This window comes from Psammomys obesus, unplaced genomic scaffold (assembly GCF_907164565.1).
Source record: "Psammomys obesus unplaced genomic scaffold, mPsaObe1.curated_primary_1811, whole genome shotgun sequence".
Lineage (NCBI taxonomy): Eukaryota > Metazoa > Chordata > Mammalia > Rodentia > Muridae > Psammomys > Psammomys obesus.
In genome coordinates, this window is record NW_026586173.1 from 5,281,591 (window position 1) to 5,300,987 (window position 19,397).

Below are 19,397 nucleotides of genomic sequence, written 5' to 3' on the forward strand. Positions count from 1 at the left end.
AGGAGGAGGAGGAGGAGGAGGAGGAGGAGGAGGAGGAGGAGGAGGAGAAGAAGAAGAAGAAGAAGAAGAAAAAAAAAAGACAGTTGCATTACAACCACAGCCTTAGAATCAAAGAGCATCTCCCAGAACTTCTGCCGTCTCATAGTTGGTTAATTCTGGCATAGCCCTAAGCTACACAGCGAAATGAAAATCTCATACAACAGAGAAAAGTGAAAATACAGTTCTTAAGAATGTAAGAATGAACCTCAGGGGGCCTTTGCAACCTGCCACAAAGGTACAGGGGTGTTTTTGACACTGTTTAGGTTGGGAAAAGGGAATTCAAGCTGATTGCCATAGCTGAGTTCATCACTTGTCCCTGGTTAGCACAGCCACAGGCAACAAACTGCTTCCCTGCCCTTGAAAAACAACACAAGAAAAGGAAAAGAACCCTTCCCAGGCTGTGTTTATACTATTGCTAAGGACATGATTCATCTAGTATGAGCTCTGCAGGAGACATCAGTTCTTCTCTGGTCCCCAAACCCCATGAGTTAGCAGAAGACACAACATCTTCATGTGATGGGAATGGTGCTGACATCTGCCCCAAAGTTTGGAAGCCACATATCTGCAGGGTTGTCCCTCAGTATCAGTGGCCAAGGCAGTCCTTCCACTCTTTGCCATCACTTGAGTCACAGCCGTGACCATCTTCCCATCAGTTGAAGAAGTGGTTCAATGGGACATTGAGGTCCCTTTGGGAGATGGGGAAAGATGTCAGGAAGCAGTGGCAGAGCAGTGTGGGAGGAAAATATACATTGCTGCTGTCATTGTCTCACTGGTCCCATTACCTGGCAGAATACCCATCAAGCTCTGCAAAGCCTGCTTCTCGGTAGCTGCTTTCTGTGCCTCAGTCCTTCCAGGTCTTGGAAACTTGGGCAGCACTCCACCAGGCCAGATAGATTCCCGAAGAAGCCGGAGGTACTGTGCCCAACGCTGGGGACTTGTTAGATTAGCTACTTGTACTTCCAGCCACCTGTGGTAGAAGAAAGAAGAAAGCTCAGAAAAGCCAGACATTTTCAAGGCATGTGCTGGATGTCTACCTTTCCTTTCAGACTCATATTTTGATATCCCAAGAGTGAGAAGACCCTGAGCTCTGAGGTAATTAGGTCATGGGCCACAGCCCTTGTGAATGTGACTATAGTGCCTTTTCTAGAGACCCAAGCCTCCAAACAGACGCTTCACCATTTACCATGTAAGAACATAGACAGGAGGAGTCTATGAACCAAAAGGTGGTTATATGACTGAGTCTGTCAGCGCCTGGACCCTGACTTCCTAGCCTTGAGAAAGGTGAGAAGCAGATTTCTATCGTTCACAAGCTTTATGGTCTTCCCTGTATTTCCTTATAGTCGTCCTAATAGACCTACAGAGCATAACTCATGTAAGCAGCCAGAATCTGCATGAACCATCTAAATGGAAACTAAGCCAGCTCAACAACTGGGAACACATCATTTCAACATACGCAGTGGTGATAATACTATACTAGGCACTGTAGAAAAGATGCTAAAGGGCTCTCACTTTGGAGCAGGCTGCACCTGACTTCTCTATCTCTCCTCTAGTGAGAACCATGGGGGCCTCAGTAACCTGTATACCCTACCTGGGAGTTAAGCTTTTGTAATTTTCAGTCTCTTACTCTTCCTCCTTGCCATTCTGGTATGTTCAGGGGAACTTCATGGCCTCTAACCTTACTTCAGGATGTCCTACACTCACACATTGCTTCAAGCCCCTCTTATCTGTGTCTGTAAAGCCTCACTTAAACACTGCTGCATGAAATGCCTCTCAAGAGGCCCAGCCAGAAAAGCTCTCCTTCTGATGACTTCTTTGGCACTTGATGCTATGGCAAAGGTGTATAGCTAGTATTTCACTCTGGAATAGGACTTCCTTTCCCATGTGTTTATAACTTTCCTGTAAGTACCACAAGAGTTCTATGTCTTAGACTTCTTGAAAATCCCCCAAATTACTTTGCTTCTCAAGATACATTTTTTGATTGGCATCTATTTTCATGGTTTTGATGATTTCTCCCTTTGTTTTGCTTTCAACATGAGTCAATAACTCTAAGGAGCAGATAAGTCAAATCTGGAGCTCATCTGAAAATTTGGAAGGTATGTCAACATTATTCTTTTTGTTTGTTTGTTTATTTATTTATTTATTTATTTATTTATTTATTTATTTATAGTGACACACAGTCACTGCTGAGTACTCTTTAGTATGTATCTCCTTGGAGATTGGCATGGCTATGATGGTCATGGATGAACCATCAATGGTCCATATAAGAAGATGACTTCTACTTTTATTCAGAGGATTCTTTGGGACCCCACTACATGGTGGCTCATGACATTGCTCTTATATCCAAATTACTTGTCGTACATCCCAGAGAAAAGGGGCTGACAGGGCAAACTTTATTTAACCTCCATTCTGTCAGACTGTCTGCATTCCACTCAAGCTGGGCATTCCAGTTCTGGGGGCTGCAATCCCCCAAGGCCAGGGCTCACAACTGATTCTAAGAATAGGAAGTCCAAAGGTAACAGCAGGGCAAGAATGGCAGGCATCGATAGAGATCAAGAGCGGCACAAAGCTGTTCTTGCCCAGAATAGCCAACAGGATCGTGTCTGTTATTATTAGGGCCACAGCTCCTTTTCACAGGGCTTTTCATTCAGCAAGCTTAATCCGCCTGACAAGAGGGATCTAGTGGCAAAAAGAATTCCTGTTCCTGTTTATAGCAGAGTAGCACCCGAGGGAGGTAACTGCAGTGACCTGATCAGGTTCTCTGCAAGGGATAAAATGGCTCCAGGACTTCCTCTTCACTGAAACCCACGTACACTTTTGCACTTCTTACTAAGTGAACCACGTGTACTAGCTCTCATCTAAGACTGGAGGGAATGGGCACTTGCTAACCACAATCTTTGAGGAGACTGGAGAATTTTAGTGCAAGATACATTAACCAGGATGAAATTTAGCTCAGCTTCTCATTTACCAAAGCATGAAACAAGCCAGTTTGCCTATATTTCTGTCTTCTGGGACTAGTGATGCAAGGATTCAAAGTCTTCTGAGCAACCTCTACATCCATGTAATCTTTCCTTACACAGGAGTGCACCTGGGAACCTGCTGGGCATGTCTCAGAGGACAGGAGTTGGAATACTTTTGATTCTATATTAATTTATCCAATGAGGATAGGCTAATATCAAATATCAGTATACCAAGAATATCCTCTTTGCCTTCTTGCACAGGAATTTAGTATCTCATGTATAGATATTGGGTGCAAACAAGTTTTAATATGTTGCAAAGCACGTCTGACTACAATTCTTCGAATGCTATGAATATAGAGAAGAATCAAAGTCCAAAAAAGACTTCACTCCTGGTGAGGCAGCTAAGTTGGTAAGTTAAATATAGGGTGCCAAAGCAGCAGAACTGTCCTGGAACAGTTCTGGATGGAACAGGACTAGAACCTACAAGCTAGTGAAATAGTCACTGGGAGACAGCACAAAGTAGAAGCACAGAGCTGATCAACTGAAGGCTCCAAAGTCAATCCTAGGAACCCTAGGAACAAGCCTGGTGCAAACTGGCAGAAACAGAAAAGAATTCAGGTCTACAAAGGAGAGGTAGAATAGTGGATATCACAGGTCACATGGATCCCATGTGATGTAAACACCCATTCTTTCCAGAATTCTTCACTTGTCCGGGTTTTTCCTGTAGTCCTGTTTTCCCTAGCCCCACCTCAGTTCTTGGTCTTAGTCAACAAATCCTCTGTGCCATGAATTGCAGGCTAGGGTGGTAACTCATTATGAACAATGAATACTGGGGCTAGAGTTATAGGAGGTTGTGGGCCACCTACCTTTTGTCCTCTGTAAGAGCATTAAGTTCTCTTGACTGTTAAACCATCTTCCCAGTTCTGTCTTATTCTATTCTGAACACAGGAATGGAGAGGTTAAAAAGAGATATGTATTGCTATAGCTCCCCTAAAGTAAAGGGATGGGACTGATGCACCTCATGTAACCCACGCAACCCTTGAACTTGTCATCTTCCTACCTTTACTCTCTGACGCTGGGATTATGGGAATGTGCCACCATAAGCAGCTCACTTACCCTCAGGCTGACCTAAATCTAAAGTTTCAAGGTGGCTATAAACACACAGATCTCTAGTTATCAAAAGTCTCTTCTGCTGCATCATTTACTAACACAAATACTATTGTTTACGTAACCCAAGACGTCTGAAGTAAACACACTGAAATAAACGGTACAGAATAGCCTCCAGCAGCACTGGTTTTATTTCCCATCACTATTCCAGGTCTGATATTTGATTTAGAGAGTTCTTTTGCTGTCACTCTACCTTTTTCCTTTCACTCCAACCCCCTTTCAAAAGCTTAGTTTGTTAAGCCACCTCTGAATCCAAAAGAGCAAACAATGTGACCAAAATTCAAAACAAAACAACAATAACAAAAAAAGACAAATAATAGACTGCACTGTGACCACATCTGGGACCCTGGAGGGGCTTCTGCTATGTTTGGATTAAAGGAGTGTATGAAAATTAGGACTTGCAGTTATAGGAGTGAATGTTACTCCATGTTCAGGAGAACCTGGTCTGAAATAGCTACAAATAGAGAAATGGAGCAGGGCCTAAAATGGAGACAGTTTAATACATGGGCTTAGGATGGCACTTCAAGGTTATAGAAGGTCACTTCCTATCCAAACAACAGAATCAAGTCTCACAATGGGGGGGGGGGGGGGGGAGAAGACACTGGACTCTAATGGAGATAGTTGAGTTCCCTCTCTTTTCCTGTCCAAGAAGAGAGCTGCAGGCGTGGTGAGAAAGGTCCTGGGTTGATATGGCTTAAATGGATGAGAAAGACTGTGGAATAATGAAATAGAAAATATGTGTGATAGCAATATTCTAACAAAAACTCCCAGTGCATTCTAAATGAAAGAAAATAATATATCTCTTAATTATATACTGGGCTGTACCTCATAGCCCAAGAAAATGATGTTCCAACCTCATTTTAAGATATCAGTTATAGTTCAAAGAAAAAAGAAAAAAAATGATCAGGTTAAAGTTGACCTTTGATGACCTGTTCTTCTGTTTATGGGCATTTTCCTACCATTTGAAGGAGACCTACAGTAGATTAAAAGTTGTGACTCACCTTACGACCCTGGAAGCAAGGTTTTTGGCCATAATACTTCCTAATGGCTTGACTACTAATTCTTCACTGAGAGGGGCTATTCTGCATATTAGGAAATGTTGTGCTAATATCTCTGACCTTCTACCTTAATTAGATGGCATCTATGACAATCAAAAGTATCTCCAGACATTGCCACACATCCCCGGAGAATAAGATGGTTCTGTCTGAGAATCACTACCTTAGACTTAGGGTCTTTTAGATCCAATGTATCATGCTACTTTCACAGTGATTTTTAAAAGCTGGAAGTTTAACACAGTATATTTCAAATTGTGCCTAGACATCATTAGAGAGATGTGTTATTGTTCATATCAACATTTTAAGAAATCTAAGGAGAAATCGAGTAGAAAATATATAAGTGTATTATACACATTAGGCTACTTCTGTCTCTCATGCATATATCTGCCTATTATATATATATTAAATATGCATGTGTACCTGTGTGTAAGTCTGACCCTATGTGCACTCACTAAAAAGTTTCAATATAAAATTTGTCTCTTACTGTTGACAAAAGTTTTCAGAAAATTTTTAATACAATGATACAATGTAATGGACCAGAAATTTTGAGACAGCCCAAGCCATTTTTCATTTCCCAGAAATATTGGCCTCCTCCAGTATTCTGCAAATTATATACTTAGCACACTAAGTACTGGGTCACTGCTCAGTAGCTCCAATCTATAGAATGGGAGTGGAAGCAGGCCCTTGGGAGGCACAGTGTAGACTCAGGGCCTTTCCCATTAAGTAAGTTGCTTTTGCTGATCTCACACTTGATAAAGCAGCTTCTTTCCCTCTGAGTACTTTCTCAGCCTCTTTTCCTGCCATGGCCCCTTCTTGTGCTTATTCACAAGCCCTGCTGTTAGCCGGCAGTTTTACTCTTCTCAGTCTGATAACCAGTCAGACGCAAGTTCCTCAGCTGTGTCTGAGAAAGTTCAACATTGCAGCCCTCTGACTGTGTATTTAGGTTACCATTCTTTCCTGTCCTCTATAGGAGAAGAATGAGGAGGAAATGAACTCCGAGGGCGCGAAACTCTAGCTTCTTCTTCCATGTGCCTATTGTGAAATCTAAAATGGCTTACAGGGTATGTATAAGCCTTCTGTGACTTTTGCTTTTGTGTTTAGATCCAGGCTTCTTTGGTCCACATCTCTATGTCATGTCCATCAAAACAAGACTTAATCGTGCTAAATACTACAACTTAACAATCTGGTTTCTTACCTTTATATCTAGGGCAAACAGGCAATGGTTTAATAAAAAAAATATTTTAAATAATTGTTTGAGAATTGCAGGCAATATATATATATATATATATATATATATATATTTAAATTTATTTTATGTATATAGGTATATTGCCTCAATGCATATCTGTGTACCATGTTCATGGCTGGTACCTGCAGAGGCCAGAAGAGAGCATCATATCCCCTGGAACTGGCATTATTATCATATAGGTGCTGGAATTGAACCCAGGACTTCTAGAAGAGCAACAAGTGCTCTTAATTTTGGAGCTATCTCTCCAGACCCAAATAGCCATTGCTTTTTAATAAGAATTCATAAGTAAGAGATTAAATTTTAATATGTATTCAGAATTCAAGGATCTTAAGCAAGGAACTTCAAGAAACCATAGAGGTGACCTTTTTCAATCTCACCAAGTCTACACATGTGCATGCTGAGAAAAATAAAAGCCTTTACAAGAGGTGGCTTATATGAGAAATGGAAGGAAACTTATCGTATCCAACCTCCTTTCAAAGCAGAGCCCACTCTATAAATTCAAGACATAAATGGGCCTTGTCTGTTGAGCCTGTAATTGTGCAATGCAAAATGTGACAGTCAGGCATGGTAGTTTACGCCTGTAATCCCAGAACTAGGAAGGAGGGGGATTTGAAATTCCAGGCCAATCTGGAAATCTGGACCATATAGAGAGACACTGTTTCAAAGAACCAAAACAAACAAACAAACAAACAAACAAACAAACAAAAAACCAAAAAACCAAAACCAAAACAAAACAAACTCACCATTTACAGCAGCAGCAGGAGCAGCAGCAGCAACAATAATACCACCACACCTAAATTTTAGCCTAAAAGTGTATCTTCTAAGTTCTGTTCTGTGGTCTTAATAATGCCAACCTTTCAAAGCCATTTGAATATTCATTTTGTCATTCCTCTAGGGCTAAGATGCTTCCAAAGTTACTGATGATAAAACACTTGAAGAGGGAAAGGAGAGGAATAATGTTCCATCACTAGGAATTGCTTTCCAGGACAGCATCAGTTTCTCTCTATGTCTCTTTCTGTGCAAAAACCACTTGAACTAGCCACAAATCACTTAAAAGTGCTAATTGATCCTGGTTAAGTACGCCCATCTTTATCTATAGGCATATTGTAACAAACAAATAGCTGTTGAAATCCAGGCATATGTAACCATCAGTATTTCCTTTCATAATTCTGTCCAAGAAGCTACCACAGGCAGGCAGGGTATGTTCCCTACAGAGTCCATTCTACTATCTTAGATTTACTATTTCCTTTCCTGAGGGTTCAGATAACACTTATTTCATAACATGCCTCAGACACTTCCAGACATCGGTATCAGGGCCCATAAGCTTTGTCCATCTTTTTTTTTTTAAGGCAAGACATTTGTCCATCTGCAATCTATCTCCAAATGACCACAAATGATCATTTCTTATGGATCTTGGATCTCTAGTGGGAAATATAAATTCATCTAGTCTCACTGACTAGATCCATCTATGTTAGGTACATGCATTTGAAACTGGTAAAACCTGTTGTGGTACATGGAGGAAGCAATTGCTGAAAAGGATGAGTGGGGAAATTACATGTTCCAACTTAGCTGAGCTGTATCTCTAGCCTGAAAATACAGCTGGGGGTAGAATGCTTCTATATTATATGCATAGCCTGGGTTCAATTCTTATGACAAACACAACACATACAATACTTTAAATACTGTATTAGTATTTCCATTTTTATCATCTGCTTCAATTCTACCTTCGTCATGTTTGTTCATTCTTATTAGACTATTTTCCTTTCAGAGAAACCAAAAGAGAAATTATATAGCCTAGAATATAGACTCATTTGTTTGTTCTGAGTGAATAAATGCTTTTTCAATGAAAGCAGCTACTAGTTCAGAATCTATCTCAAACAAATAAACATGATTTTGAAACAGACTGCTGGCTCTTTTAAGAAGCCATTCTTTCCTAACATTTAGTCACAGCCCCAGCTCCTTCTGTGTGTTAGTATGCTGGCCACTAGTCTTAATCAGTACCATTACTACTTGATCTGCATTACTCAGTCTATATCCCCTCTCTATTTTTCAGTGTTGATCTAGAATCAGATTGCCAATATCGATCTAGATCCCATTAGATGCTGATTCTTCTGTTTTCCCTCTCTGGACTTGTGTATTTAATTTGTTCACACAATAAAGAAACCTCTGTACTGGTGTGGCTTTGTCTAAGTACCAAAAGAATAAGACTTAACAGCTTAGAGAGCAGTACTCTGACTGACTCACTAGGCTACCTCCTGGAGCATTTAGTATAATAGTGACAAACACACAGTAAATGTCCAATATCTAACTCAATTCTGCCCTAAAACTTTCATGAATGCTTCTGGTGCCAATATTTCAATTCCACTGGTTATTTAGCTCATAGAGCACTAGCTTTAAAAAAAAAATCTTACTCTGTTTTGTTTTTCTATGAATCCTTGTATCTCTCATGTACCTCTGTTTTTCCATGTGGAGCAATTATTTTCCAGTTTTTACTTTATTGCCTTCAACTTCTCCCTTGTCCTTGAGTGACAGTCTCCTGCAGAACTTTCTTTTATACTTTCTGGTGTCTGTGTTCAGAATCAATCATGAGTGACCACAAACTATGGAACTGAACATAAACTGGATGTGGTGATATACACTTGTAATCCTAGCATTCAAGAGGATCAGAACTTCAAGGTTATCCTCAGCTACATACAGAGGCCAATGTGGAATACATGAAGCCCTATCTCTTATATTTTGGTTGTGAGCCTAGCCTTTAACAGCAAAGTCATCTCTCCAGCCTGTAGCCCTATCTCAAACAAACAAACAATCCACAAAAACAAAAACTAAAGACAGACTTACAGGCCTAGTAATTATTTACAGTCTAGTAATTATTAGAGACAGAGCCTGTGCTTTTTAAACTTCATTTGCATTCAAGTTAAAGCTCCTGATTTGGGTAGTAACAGCCTTTCAGTCACCATCTGGTTACACTGTTCAGAACGATTCTGTCATTCTATCAGTTATAGTTCTCAACCTACACGGTAGAATCTCTGAAAGTTATTCTCAATTTCTTCTTGTCCTTGACCCCAATCCAACAGTACACCCTACCACCTCAACATTTCATGAATCTATCATCTGTATCAATCATCCTGCTGGCAGTAGCCCAAGCTAAGCTTCTCAACTTTCATCTCTTTTGACTTAACTCCTAATTTGTTTTCCTGGCTCCAGCTTTGCCTCTTTGCTTTAATCGTATGCAGCACCATTAAAGTGTTTTTTTCCAAATTGCCAACATGCTCATGCCATTACGATGTGTACTTGTAAACTACATCCCGTCAAGTGGTAGACATGCTATGTTCTTCAGGACACTCCTTGTGAGTGAGCTCTCATCTGACTTGTGTGTGGTCTATTCCCAATCATTTAGCTCCCTTGAGAACCAAAGACAGGTCATACTTTCTCTGTTCTGCTTTGATGCTCTGCACCTTCACATATGATTTCAGTTCACTCATTCTTCAAGTTCTAGTTCTGCTATCACCTGGTCTGGAAGCCTTCCCTGGGCTTCTCATAAGTGACTGCTTAGTTTTTCACTGAGTCATACACAATTCCTTTGAAAAGGCCTTTGTTTTATTCTACTCCTCATTTATAAGTTTGCACCTCTTCTTGGATATTCAACTTCCCATTTTGGGAACTTGGAGTCTCTTTAATCACTACCCTTGAAACAGAGTAGCTGAGCAGTAAATAGCAGTTCATGTATGTTGTAGTGGGAAAATCTCTGGTCTTAAAAGTACGGCCACAGTTCAAAATAAACTCTACAGAAAGCATATACCCAATGTTTAAAGTAGAAAACAAGTGGTAAACTTTTAATTATTCATGCTTATGGTGGAGAACCATGACAGACTTAAAACACTGTAGACCAGACGGAATATGGCAGTGTAAACCTGCAATGCCAGCACTTTGAGACTGAGGCAGAAGGCTCGCCACTGAGGCCAACCTGGGTTCCAAAGAAAGACTATCCCCAAATAAACAAATAAGCAAGCACTTAGCACAGTAACATTTACCTGCAATCCCAGGACCTGGGAGGATGAGCTAGAAAGGTCAAGAGTTTGAAGCTAGTCTGGGCTACATGGTGAACCATTGGTATAAAAAACAAGCAAACAAACAAAAAAACCCAAACATCAGACCACCAGCCAGCCAACCAATGAACCAACCAACCAACCCAAACAAAACAAAAACTCCAGCAGACTGAATACAATATAAAAATGCTTTGTATTTACATTTCATATTTTTATTTGTATAAATGTCCAGCCATAAACCTTAGATTTACTTTCCTAATAACGACCTTTTTGAAAGTTAACAATCAAATTAAAGTGTGGGCCAATCCACTAGCTGCAGGAGGGATGTTGTCAGGACTATGTTGGTAACAAGTCAGCTGATCTAGAATAAAGAATTTATCATGAATAATGCAAGCAATGGGCAAGTCACATGTACTTATGCATCTCCCTGGAAGGGACAAGGGGGGGGAAGGCAAGGGTTAGTGGCCTAGCCATGGCTTCTTTCTGCACACTATAAATCTCAGAGACAGGAGACAGCTGCCGGCTGCCTTCGCTTCTGCTGGTTTTCTTGGCAAATAGCTCCTGAGGACAGAGGGGCTGAAAATCAAACACAAGAGAGAGGTCTATGATGACTAAGTCACCCTTGTGTTTTGGGAAGTGTCTCTGATGGATGGAACAACATCAAGCTGCTTCCAACCCATTTTTTTGAAATTATAAAGAAGAAAAGAATGCAGCAGGATGGGGGTGGGTGGGGACACAGACAAAAATCAAAAGCTGGCTCCCTTTCTAACAAATATGGCATGGAAAGGAGACACTTGTCAATTCTGAGTTTTTGGGAGAAATAAGACTAGTACAAAGGGTGATCTACAGACATTTGCTTGAGATTTGGACACTGTGACACTTTTAAGATTTTAATTTAAACGCTGATTACATAAATCGAGTATGCCTCTGAAGATGTTCAAGCCCTCCTCTGCTGCCATTTGTTAGTAACACACAGCATTACCTCAAATGCTTCTGACTAGCTTGACCAGTTAGAGTTAATTAAAAGTTGAATTAAACATTAAAAGCTGAAGGAACTCAGTTTAGGCCTTCTTTTTTTCAAAATGGGAGAATTCCTATGAGGTCTTCTTCACAAAGTTATTAAGATCAAAGGAGAAATATAAAAAAAGAAAATGTTTTTGAAGATGCTGTTTGTGCAAGTGACAGAGTAAGTGACCCCTCCCAATCCTTATAACAACACTATGGATCCAGAGAATAAGACAACAGAAGACCATGAGCGTGAGCTTTGCACTTCAGGCCTTAGTCCCTCTCCTTCCCAGCAGGCTCATGGAAACAAAGAGAAGCTATAGCCAGTGGTGCAGAGTCACTAACTAGCTTGGACAGAAGCCTGTGGAGTTAGGGGTAACACACAATTATGTCAGAACCCTCCCAAGGTTAACCTCTGCTTACTTAAACAAGGGCACCTTCATTATGCCAACTAGAGCACCCACAATGTCTCTTTCCCTTTCCCTGGCCCCATAAGAACTGCAAATCTGGTTTGTTCACAGTCTCCAGGTAGTTTTCCTGAGCCTGCCTTGGCTGAGGAGGGGAAGGTAATTAAAAGGGCCACCCATTCAGAAGATGACTGAGTCAGCCAGAGGGGAAAGGGGTGTGAAGTCCTTAGCACTGGAGCACCAGGAAGAAAGGCAAGATACAAAGGGAGGAGAGGCAGTAATTTAGTGGTTGTCCTGACAACTAGAGCTCCTATTGTTCCTGATGACTTTAACTCACTGGGAGTGCTCCCCTCTTGGCTGAGGGCACAGTTACCACTGCAGGGAAGGAAAAGGGAAGCAGAGGGAGAAGAGCTAGGCAATTATGGGCTCTTTATTCACGAAAGGCCCACTTCCAAATGTCCCTGATAGTAGAAGTACCAGAGTGAGAGTGTGCTCGGCCAGGTTTTGGAAGAGAATTACCTAGGATCCTGTTTAAATAGCAGACATAGCAGGGCTTCAAGTCAGGCTGTGAAAATGGCTATAGAACACTGGAAAAGACCAGTTTTGAGGACAAAGGCTCAACAGGAGAAGTAGAAGACCGAGAGAAACAAACAGGAGAAATACTGGCAGGGGAGCAGGAGAGAAAGAAATGCTATCCGGATGGGGAATCACCTGGTGTGGGAATTATCTAATAGCACTGGCTTCTGCTTTCGTGCCTTTAGGATGATTTTCAAAACCTCAACGAAGGCTATCCTGACACCAAGGAGAGATACTAAGGATACAAGCACAGTACTGTGGCACCTCCAGTGGGAGCTACACACTGGGAACTCTGTGAGAATCAGCTGTAGTTAGAAAGCATGGGGAAGTCGTGCAGAAAACTAGGGGAGAAAAGAAAGCACAGGGAAGAGGGAAAGGGACTGTTGGGGCTAATCTTGATCGCATTACACAGGGAGTCTCCCTCCCAGGAAGACTTAACTCTTTTTTTTTTTTTTTTTTTTTTTTTTTTTTTTAAGACTTAACTCTTCTTGAGACCTGCAATCCACAGGTGCTGGCATTCCCTTGGAGTGAGACTAAAGCACAGTCACTGCAGTGCATGCCTGCTCCTTCCCTACTCCAGTGTCAAGCTCTCTTCCTTTACAGGTGCTCGATGACAACTCTAGGGACAGAGAACACATCAGATTGGAGTTGGGGGTTTAGTTGAGTGGTAGAGCACTTGCCTAGAAGCTCTGGGCTTAAACACTAGTACCTGGGGGAAGGACAGATCAAAATTGAGCATTAACATTCATTACTTCTCTAAGGCAAACTTAGAGCAATGAGCCACAGGATCTCAATGCCTGGCTGAAAGAAACAGGAATTGTCCATAATTATATCTTAGGTGGCTAAGACTCCTGGTATTAGGGCATTCTGACCCTGATGGTCTCTGCTTTAGTCAGATATGGCATCATCCAGATCTAAGGCTCTGGGATCCAAAAAGGCCTGCACATGGGCTATCCCATAAAGTACTGACAAAATTCTTTCAATTCAGATGCCTGGCTGGCTCATTATTACCTGATATCTCTAGTTCATTCTATTCTGAATGCATCAGTCCCAGTACTGAACTCTTAAGAGATGGAATCCACTCAAAAGGACATCTCTGACAGGACTGACCAGAGAACAACAGTGTGCTGAGGATCCATCAGATCAGGGAGGAAAGGGAGTGTGAAAGATGAAATAAACTCAGCCTGTTTATATCACTGGCACCATGGAGTGGCTTCTGGATAATGGAGCAAGACTTGGGCATTATCACCACCACGGCAGGAGAACTATTATTGCAAAATAAGTCTTCCTCAAAGGCCAATGGGTATATTTAAGCCTGCAGCACCACCTGGTGCAGACAGGGAGAATTCTGGTGCTAATTTTCCAAGCCACACACATGCAGTCACCCATTCAGAGCCAGGTTAAAAACATTCAAAATTAATGCAAGAGTTATTTTCTATTTAAAAGTACACCTTATGGGGGGGGGGATACAAATGAATAAAGTATAATTAATAATAATAATAATAATAAATAAAAAGAGGAAAAAAAAAGAAGTGGGAGAGGACTTCCCCTATCAGTGGACTAGAGGAGGGGCATAGGGAGAGAAGAAGGAAGGGTGGGATTGGGAGGAGATAAGGAAGGGGCGGGCTATGGCTGGGATACAAAGTGAATAAATTGTAATAAATAAATTTTTAAAAAAGAGAAAAATAGATATCTCTACCTATTCCCACACCTCAGGGAACTCTGTGGAAGAGAAGATAAAAAGGACTGCAAGATTTCATGAAAAAAAAAGTACACATAATGTACTCCATTTACACATACTGCTGCACATTTTAAATACTACTTAGCATAAATTATACCTGATTTAGAAGGTCCAGCTCAAACACATGCCTTCCTCTACAAAGTCTCCCTAAAATTTATTCCATATTAGCTTTCTTCTAAACAATCTCTATTCAGTGAGCAACTTGAAGTGAGGTAAGTAAGTGACTTGCTTTCTACGTCACACAGATAGTGAGGCACATGGCAAGATTTAAATTTGGATCTGACTGAATTTCAATGTCCATATTCATTCTTTCTCTGTGGAAAGGGGGTAAAAAATTGGCATAGACAGTGTAACAGCAGGGCATGCTTCCAGAGAGCATATCACAGCAGAGCCAAGATCTCAAGGGAACTGTGCTGTTTTGGAAAGCAAAATGGTACTGTTGTGTAGATAGCCTGAAAGGAAAGCCTGTGAGTAGGCACAACCATGGCTCTGGATATTGGAGCTGTCCAGTTTATCAGCTGGGGACATCCTGTGGGGAGAGGCTGCTGGGGTGGGGTGTATTTTGTTTCTTTGAGTACCCCTCACCCCCAGAACTGCTGAGGATGCTTGGCGTTTTCACTAGTGATGAGAGAGGTACAGGGACAAGTGGAATTGCATGCAATGTTGCGCACATTTGCTCATTTTTATAATTTCAGTCAGGGTCTTCCATGTGTCAGAGGGGGCGTTTGAGACACAACTGTGAATAGGAATCTTTGTCCTCAAGAATCTTACAGTCTAAAGCTGTTGTCAAGACCTCAGACTCTCGGGTTCCTATGCACAGTTGCAGGTAGGCAACAGCTACAATAATGTGGCTTGGGAAATGATAGTCTCTTTGGTTTTAAATGCCTCTATAGTCTGCTTTTCACCTTCATTTCATAATGACTAGTGCTGTACTTCTATTGTAATATATGAGGATTTAAGAATATAAAATACACAGAAGAATGAACATACAATTCACAGGCAGAAGGCATTCAGTTACTATAAATCTATTACAATGTTAAAGGCACATTAAATGGAGATTTTAATGTAATAGCATAATATAATAGCATTATGTAATAGCATAATGTCTGGTGTCTTTAACATAATATGAATATAGAGCAAATGACATCCTCCCAGATGCAAGACAGACCATGTATACAGTAGACAAAACTTCTGGGATCCCTCCTGGCCCAGCCACAAAGGGCTTCCTTTAAACATGCCTAGTGGAAGAGGCATGCCATGAAGCATTACTTCTTCCCAAGGAGAAACAAGACAATTTGAGCAAAGCCATCACTGAACAAAACCCCTAATTTCAGCACATTTAAAAACAGCCCAACTCAATGATACTTTGAGGGCAGAGATAACCTAATACAAGAAACTGAAGAATTACTTGAGTCAAAGGATCTGGTGCTCTCGAAAGAGCACATGCTTTTTCTAGAGAAGCTGTCACAGGAAGAAGTCAGGTGTGAGACAGAGCATGGCACTGGAGCTGTACTGGAAGGAGTGAAATCACAGAGTAAAGGGATACCGTACTTTTGTCTCCTGCTGACTCTGAATTGTTTTGATATCTTTTTCTAATTGGGGACAGGGTGTAGAATAGAAGCACTAGGAAAGACTATCCTCCGGCCCAGGGGTGCTTAAGAATAAAGTCAGATCCTGCTGATGGAAATGAATGTATGTGGTTACCATCAGATACATCTGACCCATAGACCAGTCTGAGGACAATGAAAGACTGCACAGGACTAAGACCCTGGAACTTAGAGCAGCAGACCTTAGAGGGTTGTGTTTTGTGAGGAAGCTTGAACGAAAGGGAGGCAGGCTGTGTGAGTGGAAGTAGTGTTTGGGAAGTAAAACACAATGGCTTTGATTTGGGGTATTTAATCTGAATATCAGTTTTTTCATTGTAAAATGTGAACATGCATGCCTATCTGATAGAATTGCACATTAGTACATGCAGGAAGTAGGCTTACCTGCTACAGTGAGTATGTAATAAATGTCAGTTCCTTTCCTATGATAACTGCTTGTGTCCTTCTGGCCTTGAATTTTCCTTAAGAAATAACTAATGTCACAAAGGCCTGTTAGTTATATACACACAGCCACTAAGAAAAGTTGAGAAAACTTTTCCTTGAGAAAAGTTCTACCCAGATAATACCTGTGACTTTGGAGTGACTTAAAAGAAGAGAGGCAGAAAGAGTGTTCACATCAGCCACTACCAATTGTCCTTAGGAGACATGGGTATCCCATTGGGTAGCCCACACTCTCCAATGGTCTCACTCTCTGCCACCACCTTCTGGACTTTTTTGGGAGATGGTCTGTTGAACAATACCTTCCCTAAGAGGACTCCCTGGCCTAGCATAAGTTGTAGAAATTGCCATTTAATATTTAATTTTATCCCGGGTTTATTGCTTGTTGAATTTCTTCAACCTGCATAATTTTTCTTCTTCTTACTAGACTTACTGATTTTATGTACTTTTTACTCTCCTCTACTCCCAGGTCACTGAAACTTTTCTCCTTACTATGTCAGGTAATTCTATCTCCATATGTCCCCAATACACAAACACACACTCATTTGATCTCTCACTCACACTTTAAGAAATCTAGACAAAGATGCCAGGAATGTGTCTGCTGCCCTTTTGACATAGGGTCTGATGCCATCTTCGGGGCCACAGGGAGGGCAGAGCCACAGACATGGCATTCACGTACTCTGATGCTGGCCTGGCTCCTATTTTTATCGTGGCATGGCTCTGGGCATCTAGGCAGGGAGCTGGTTCAGCTTCTTCTCATTCCTTCACTCTCTATATCAGGGCTCCAAAATAATTTTACCCCTTACCTTGGCTGGGTCTTCTTGCCCCAAGCCTTCTACTATCAATGGGGCACAGTACATCTCTCCTTCCCTCCAACCAGACTAGCTCTGGGTACTTTTCAAGTTTTCTAAATCCAGTTCTGATGCATAAAGGGAATTGTTAAATTTCTTCTGTTTCGGACACAAGAAGTGTGCATGAGCTGGATTCATTCGTTCCCTGGCTTACACTGCTATCCTCACTCCCCTTTCCTCCCAAATAAGGAGTTCTCCTTGTTACATAATTGGATGTTCCCAACACAGAAGCCGGCATGAGGTCAGCCACGCATGCGTGCAAGTCTTGCCTTTGACTTAACGATGCCTTTTTTTGGGCATCTAACTTCTCTTGAGCTTCCCTCCCCCACATTCTCCTAACCATCAACAATCAAGGGAGATTTATAAGCCTGGCACAGATCAGAACTCCTCCAATGTTGGCTTAGAAGGAGGGGTCATGAGGTTGAATTTACTCTGTCTCCCACTGCCCCGCCTTTGCAGGCTAGAGAGAGAGTGTGCTTACAATTTGGCAGGAGTTCCTGGAGTCCAAGGCAGTTCTGTATATAGGTCTTTTAAGGGAGCAGGGAGAGTAAAGGAAGCTGGAAGCAGCAGAAGTAAACATGTCTGCATGGAGATAATGATGCTAGAGGGTAGAAAGTGAGCACATTTAAAGGGGGCATGGCAACTACATTCAGGTGGCTGTCCCCTCCTAGAAACCAAGACTGCACAGTGTTCTGAAAAAGTAAAGGAGCCACAGAAGCCATCTGTGGACAGTAACAGCCACCATGCTTAAAGCACATAAAGGACAGGACCCAAGTGCCTTGCAAAAAGATATGATTCAGCTATCTGAGGTTTCAGAGAGAAATGTGGGTGACATGCATGGGGACACTAGGCCCTCATACATCAACTGCTATAGTGGGGTCAGAGTGGGTGTGTGTCCTACAGCTCCAGGAGAGGTCAAATTCCCAGCTTCTTTGCTTACTACACAAATACCCATTTAAAAATAAAGTCTATGGTTTGTCCAGGGGACAGTCATGGAGGCTAATGTCAGAGGTCAGAAGTGCTCTCTTTCGTTCATGTAGACATGGACAAGCAATTTGGAAGCTATAGAATAACTGATAACCTCCTCATAGGGAATGTTTCCCACTCTGAGCAGTGATTTTTGGGTTGGCTCTTATTCCTTGAAACCATAGGGCAAAGTTCTGATCCTGAAAGTTAGCAGAATCTCTTTAGATGAAAAGTTGAAAAATGTGTTTTAGATTTTGCATATGTTATTTATGAACTTTATGGTTTTTATTTAATAACTCAAATTCCTTATAAACCATAGATTCCTCATGTTAGAAGTAGGGATCATAGTACCTCTTTCACAGAGCTCTTTAAAGGGATTAAACTATAAAATATAATCAAAGTATAACATATAATGTCTGTGTGAATTAATCTCTCAATAAACATTTGCTGCATAGCAAATACATGCAAGCCGAAAAGATTATCCATTAAGAGACCTTGGATCCTGAAGTGAGCCCTGTTTTCTTCATGTGACCACACAAGTGGGGGATTATGGGCCATAGGAGTTAAACTATCCCTCCATCCAAGACCATGACTTTCCCCCTCTTCTTCTTCCTATTAAGAGAACATCTAAAACATTACAAAACTGGGATGTATTCTTAGAATCAAATAAAAAAGCACTATAAAAAGATGGGGGACATGATTTGTAGCTCCCTACAGAGGTCTTGAACAAGGAAAGAGATGGTCCTCATTTATCAGCCTGCAGAAGGGTTGGGTGGGTATAGAGGTTCTCAGTCTCTGCAGTTCTAAACCTTGAACTTACAGATAGCACAATGGCTAAGAAGAAAGCGGATGGATGGAAATAGATCTTTTTGGCAGACCTGAAGAGCAACAACAATAATAACAAGACCTGGGAGTACTTGAATGAACAGGTAATACTGACCAGAGTTACAGATTTTTCAAAGGTAGCCACAACAATGTTTCTGCTTTTCCAAAACATATTTCTATTTCATAAAACAAAGCATAAGCAAACAACAAAATCACAGAGAATGAAAAGTGAAAAATTAAGGAGTCAGGATACTCAGAAGTGAATCCCTTCTGACTCCATTTTAAGCTGGAGTCACATATGGGTTTTGCTACTCTTCATTCACCAGACCACTGTCTGCCTGGCTAACTGGGCTAACAGAAGTGTCCAGGAGGAGGGATGGAAAGAAGAGACACTTAGCTTGACTCCTAAACTCTTCTCTTTAGGAAAAGGTTCTAAGAGCCCTCCCTACCCATGTCACCAAAAACGCC

General features: G+C 41.3%; 1 protein-coding gene across 3 annotated transcripts in view; it reads right to left on the reverse strand.

Annotated features, from left to right (window-relative positions):
• Positions 1 to 19,397, reverse strand: part of Snx19 (sorting nexin 19) — a 38,616-nt gene that overhangs the window by 3,674 nt on the left and 15,545 nt on the right. For 2 of the 3 annotated variants that reach the window (XM_055601291.1, XM_055601293.1), the window contains one exon: positions 822 to 1,006. In XM_055601291.1, the coding sequence (XP_055457266.1) occupies positions 822 to 1,006 (185 nt within the window). Of the gene's footprint in view, positions 1 to 821; positions 1,007 to 10,767; positions 11,093 to 19,397 lie in introns of those variants that run through there. The other variant, XM_055601292.1, reaches the window with a different exon arrangement.